The sequence below is a fragment of the Cynoglossus semilaevis genome, chromosome 19 (assembly GCF_000523025.1).
Source record: "Cynoglossus semilaevis isolate Cse_v1.0 chromosome 19, Cse_v1.0, whole genome shotgun sequence".
NCBI lineage: Eukaryota > Metazoa > Chordata > Actinopteri > Pleuronectiformes > Cynoglossidae > Cynoglossus > Cynoglossus semilaevis.
Window position 1 is genome coordinate 15,553,056 of NC_024325.1, and position 6,252 is coordinate 15,559,307.

A 6,252-nucleotide genomic window follows, 5' to 3' on the forward strand; every position below is an offset into this window, starting at 1 on the left:
AACACTGCTCATTTACATTATTGTTGTTTGAACGGTACAGAAGACTTGAGATCCACAGAACTGAAATAGTACCTTGCAGTTAAACATGATAGTCCTGTCATATGAGATGAAAAAAAAGGAGATATTTACAGTTCGTTAGCATCCTCTACAGTCTGTGTCGCACATTAACTTTTCCACAAACCGTCAGTCCAGCCTCACGTCAACTAATAAAACGTCTCAAAGTATATTCTTATTTACACAAACGCGCGCAGTCGTGTTTGTTGTCACATGCACATGCGATCACCAGTTTGTCCACAAAACATAAACCTTGTGCTGGCTGCTGATAATGTGTCAGACAAAGAGGAAAAAAAGGGGAACGGGGAAACACAGCAGTCGATTAAATTGAAATGTAGGAATGTGCTCCAGAACCTCTAGCTGAAATTAACCTGTGAAAATAAAATACTTCCACAGGTACGGGATCTTTAAACTTGTAACGTGCATAGAATATATAAAGAAATACCGTTGTTAATTAATAAAAAGAAAATTATTAAAACTTTTTATACTTACCCACGTATGCCACTGTCATACGAAAACTAGGTTTACGCTAATCGATACTGTGGTGTCATATAAGGAACAGGTTCATGTTGCATTGGACTTGAAATGACATTGTGTGCATGTAAAATGGAAATAATTGGAAAAAACATTTTTTAACTGTAACATTAAACTGACAGTGGAAGATGCAATCAAACACAGTCCACCACTGAGTTGTCCTCTTCCTCTGCACCCCACTCCCCAAATCTCATCTGAGGAGACGGAGCAGCCGGGTGGAGGTTGTTAATGTCGTCAATAGCGTCTGGATCGGTTTCATCATTGCCTCCGACTCCCATGTGTCCACTTTCCTCTCGGTGGGTTCGGATGTGTTTTCGGAGCGCCGCGGGCTCCTTGAAGCTGCGGCTGCAGAAGGGACAGCAGCAGGGTCTCTCTCCGGTGTGGATGAGCTGGTGGTGCTTGAGATGCTGCAGCCGGCTCAGACGTTTCCCACAGATGGCACACACGTAGGGTTTCTCTCCTGTGTGCGTGCGTCTGTGTTTGCGCAAACCGTCCAGATGTCGGAAACTGTTGCCACACTCAGAGCAGGAGTAAGGCTTCTCCCCCGTGTGGATACGCAGGTGAGTCTTCAGAGCGCCTGACTCTCGGAAGTGGCGTCCGCACACTCCACAGGGGTAAGGCTTCTCCCCCGTGTGGATGCGGATGTGCTTCTTCAGGCTGGAGATTAAACGGAAAGTCTTTCCGCACTCTAAGCAGTGGTGGGGTCTGTCTCCAGAGGGGTCCACGGGTGTGTCCAAGGCTGAAGGTCCTGCGGATTCCTCCGCTCTGCCTGGTGAAACTCCATCTCCTCTCCCCGATACTGCCGTCCTCGTCAATGCTTTGTGAGAATCTAGTCCTCCCTGCTCCATGGCATTACGGCATTCTCGAACAGGTCTTTGGTGGCCCAAAGACTGAGTATAGGGACGCTGAGAACCTCCCTCTCCAACTTGTACATAAACAAGGTCACCTACGTTGTGAGATGATCGTTCTCCATCGCCAACTCTGTTGTCATCGCGCAGACCAGAGTCCTTCCTGCTGGGCTGCTGGGCTCCCTGCTCCTCTTTGATCTCAAACCTGGGGGGTCCACCAGGTGCCTGAGACTGTCGGTCATCTGGGGACAACAACCAACAGAGGTCAATGACGAGACATTACCTCTAAAGAACATAAATGTGTTGCAAAAAAAGAACCACAAGACATTTTGTTCCTAACTATTGTATTTCCAGATGGATCAAACTACAGGAAGCTGGTGGAATTGCATGACTGTAGGCAGTGATTTTCAACATTATAAAAGAAAATAATAATACAACAAGACTGTAGGCAGTGAATTTCAACATTATAAATGAAAATAATAATTCAGCACACATTTTCTAGTCAAAGGTCTAAATTTTGCAACTTAAAGATTTCCAGAACACACCATTAAACCCTAGAGAGTGCTATTTTTCTTTAAATAAACTGTCCCTCAGTATTAAATGTTAAATATTTTGGTAAAATATTCAGCCTCAATTACAAAAAAAAAAAAACAACCACTTCATTGCAGTGCACATACCTTGCCTGTTGGAATCTGAACACATATGAGACGTGTTGGATCCAAAGGTGTCCAGAGGATGGGTGGTCACTGAGCCGTCTGGTTGGATCGAGAGCTGACACATTTTGTAGTCGTCTCTTGGCTCAAACCCATGAAGTGAATCATCAACGGAGCCGCCAAGACCCAGATCAACACCGGGTCCATTTACATTTCTGGAACTCTGGTGATCCCGATCCAGACCTGAGGTCATTGATCCCATGGAAGACAGAGGCGGAGCAAAAACCGACTGGCTGGGACCTGAGTACGAGATCTGCAGCTGGTCGATGAGCTTCTGTGCGTTGCATAGACACTCCTGCAGGGTCTTCAGTTCCCTCTCTGACACCTCCAGCCGCACTTTGAGTCTCTCGTTCTCCTGCTCCTTGTGCAGCAACTCCTGTTGGGTCTCGTTAAGCACCAGCACCACTTCTCCCAGCAGAGTGTCCACTGCAGTGGACATGGCAGTCTGAATCGTCGGTGCAAGGCGAGACTTCAGGGTCGTTACAGTCATACTTCCCTGAGAAACCCCGTATCCTATAGCCTTATCTGGCTTCCGATCATAACAGGAGTCTGCCCCGGTCCTGTCAGTATTTATTATGTTTTGTTTACGATTTCCACTTTGGCCTGAGCCGCTATTTGACTGAGATGGATCCATGTTACCAACATAGCCTGCCCTCCTGGAACTCATGCTTTATATTGGAGTCACAGGCTACGATAACGTTTGTAAATGATCTATTTAAAGAAGCACAGGTTTAAAATTAAACTAAATTAATGTTCAGTTTTAGCAACAACCGTTGTGTGAGTCTCATCTGCAGTTGTTACCTGGCGTCGCTGGTATAAAACAGTGGTGAACTCTTCTCCGGGCCTGCTTCCGCTTGCTAATATTAGCCGGTTAGCATGAAAGTAACTATTTAAAATAAACCGTTAACAATTACAATTTTCCCCAAAGCTTACGACTGGAGCTGCCCATAACCGGTGCAACTTAAATTCGCACATAACATAATAATAGTGTAAACAGCGGCCTCAATTGTAGCAAATTCTGATCGCGACACTATACCGAGCTGTTAATGCAGACAGAGGCCTGTCGCAGTAGATTGACGTCATCAAAACAAGCCATTCCAGAGACGCGTTCAATCGATCTCTGAGTTTTGACCGTGAGGTACTTATTTATTATCTTTCAGGTGATTTCAAAATTAACATCACGGTTTTTTATTGTTCTGCTTTAAAACGTATCTTTAATACATTTTGGTCGGTTTTAATATGCTGATTGGTAGTACTGTACACGATAGACGCAAATATAGCTCCCTCTAGTGGCCTGCTACGCAGTTGCAAATAGGCTGTGTTACACTTAAAATATACAAACGTTTGTTTTTTTGTCAAACCTAGTATCATATGTCTCAGTACATTATTGGCATCAATCTCTGTTTATCATATGAGAATAAAGTGTTTATTTAAACAAAATATAAGTTTACGTCTGCGGGTGACCAAGTGAACATAATTCCCAAACTCTTCGCGATTGTAAAATAATCCATTAAATCAAGTTCAAATAGTATGTTTCTGAACTTGCCTAATTAAAAATTAGCCCCAAATAGTAAACAATGTCACACGGATTTTTTTTGGACTGCCTGTAAGTCAAGCTCAGGTTGAAACAACCTCTAAAAATTAGTAGCAGCCATTTGAGGGCAAAAAGAAGAAATGTTGCACTCGTGGGGTTTTTTACCCTAACCCCCATAGTCTGTTGGTGAAAGAAAAATGACACAAAGTGGTTCAGGGACGTCAGCTTTAACCTCACGGGGAGTCTGTAGGAGAGTGAAAATAAAGCAGCATGATTCAATTATGTAGTAAAAACAGAAAGAAAAAAAACTAAATCATGACGTAAACTTCACAGAAAGAAAGAAAAAAAAACTAAAACGTGACGTGAACTTGTTTATATATTTTAAAAGCCACAGTTCAGGCCGATGAACTCTATAACTATATTCCCGCCCGCTGTACTATATGAGTGTTTATTTCTGTTGACTGTAGGGGGCGTTGTAGGCTGCTCTACAGTGAAATTTGTTATGGAGTTGAGAAAAAAAAACATCTGACATTAACGGTTGACATTTAATGAAAATAAACTAACGCATAATTCAACAAAAATAAATCAGTTAAGGTATTATTTAAATACTATGTTGTGTTCGTTGTTTTGTGTGTTTTTTTTAAGAACTAACAATAAAAAGTCAACACATTCATTGACCAATAGATTAATACGTAGATAGTTAATAAAGTTAACTCAAAGCTTTTAGCTCCTACCATATAAAGTCACTTTTGTTTTAAATTCAGAGTTAAAGTTTATTCAATTCTGACACAAAATGAAGACACCCATTCTAGCTATTTTACAGCTAACGGGGCGCTCTATTTTCAATGGAAATGTAATTGATTTTTGTCACGTATTTTTTCCCTTTTTTTTAGCAATTCTTTGTTTGTTTTAAAACTAATGTTCAGTGTTGCAAACCTGGCCTTTTGTCCCATGTAGAACAATACTTTATGGGGATGTTTTGATTGAAAAAATACAGTGATGTGGCCCAGTGCTGAGAGCAGGAGTCGGCTGTGTCATAACAGCAACCATGTGTTTAGATTGTATCATTTCTTGTAAATAATTTGTCTTTCAGTGACTTCATCTCTCTCTCCACCTCTGTGTCCGTCACACCGTATTTGGTGTTGTTAAAAAATCTCCGTGTCACATTTTCTTCTGGGTTACTTGAGCGCGGCTATAAAGTCTTTACAGCTGCTGACTCCATCTGAGAGCAGAAACATGTTTGTGTCATAAAAACATGTTAAATCAGTCAGTGTACAGTCACATTCACACACACACACACATCCTGGGTGTAATGATCTCGCCCCCCCGCTTCACACCCACACTCTTTGACTTCCTGTACGGAAAAATGCAAAGGTGGAAAAACTAAAATGGAAAAAACAAACAAACAAACAAACAGATCTGTTATTTATAACAAGTAGAAGGAAGGAAGAGGGGATAAGACGAAGTTTGCTGATGCAACGTTACTCAAGCTTATCCCTTTGCGGATTTACATAAAAGCCAGGAAACATACTGTACATACAGAGGCCTGGCAGATGTTTTAATATTCAGCTGAACCGTCGTTACCTTTGATGAGAAGCAGAAATTCACTACAGCTGACAAAAAAAAAACCAAAAAAACATTTGTCATTATTCTGTTTTTATGAGAGTTGAGTTTGACCACAATTCAACGCAGGGATCGTAAACACAAACTACCTGGGGCCCAGTAATCGTCCAGTTTTGACAGAAGGAGGGCGGGGGCCGTCATCTTAAACATTTTGACCTCAAATCCAGCAGAGCGGTTAAAAAGTCCTGGCATGAACTCTTTTTTTTGTCATTTCCTGACTAATGCCTGCTGTCAAACACCCTAACTTTTCTTCCCTCCTCGCAGCTGAAGCCCATTTTCTCCGTGGAAGGAAATCAAAATAAGTCTTTTGTGGATTTTGATTTGATTTAAATTGAATTTTGATTTGTCTTTTTGCTTCTAATGAACTGTTGTTTTGCCTTCAGGCGAGTGACATTTTCACCTTGTGCGCAAATCGTGCGCCGGTTCTCAAAATCGGGGGTGTGGCCTTCCCTAAGGGCCTGCTGCACTTTTACTTTAATTGGGATATCCCACTGATTAAAAGGTTTAATTATTTATATTGAAATATTTTCTAGAAATGTAATTACTTATGTGACCCACACGGGGCATCAAAGTATAATAAGTAGACCAGGTTAACTTTTACCATATTTTTTTTCCATTTCTGGTAATGTCACCTTCTGTTGTCGAATGCAGTAAATGACAATAAAAATCTTAATCATCTTGAAACATTTGCAAAATGGTGCTACTTGTTTAAATAGAGAAACCACGCCCCCATGTGGAAACTTTTTCCTACATATAATATTCAGTGGTTTTACAGTAACCTCTGTCTGTTAACCAAACACAGAAATGCTGATTCATGCTCCTCCAATTCACTGAGCAACAGCTGTGAGTTGAGTTGATGTCATCACTGTAAAAAAAAAAAAAAGTCAGCTGACAGTTCAGTTTTTTTCAGTCGACTTCAGTGTTTTAGTAACGAGATGTTATTCAG

General features: G+C 41.3%; 1 protein-coding gene across 2 annotated transcripts; it reads right to left on the minus strand.

The window, feature by feature from the left end:
- Positions 1-6: 6 nt before the first annotated feature.
- On the minus strand, positions 7-3,269 carry LOC103395553 (zinc finger protein 34). 2 transcript variants are annotated; one of them, XM_008333298.3, is made up of 3 exons: positions 2,951-3,269; positions 2,114-2,860; positions 7-1,678 (listed from the first exon to the last, which is right to left on the minus strand). In XM_008333298.3, exons 2-3 carry the CDS (start codon positions 2,814-2,816, stop codon positions 723-725), a joined length of 1,659 nt encoding a protein of 552 aa, XP_008331520.1. In that variant the 5' UTR covers positions 2,817-2,860; positions 2,951-3,269; the 3' UTR covers positions 7-722. The 2 variants fall into 2 exon arrangements, with proteins under 2 accessions (XP_008331520.1, XP_016896931.1); XM_017041442.2 differs by having other exon boundaries at positions 2,114-3,269.
- Between the last annotated feature and the right edge of the window lie 2,983 nt (positions 3,270-6,252).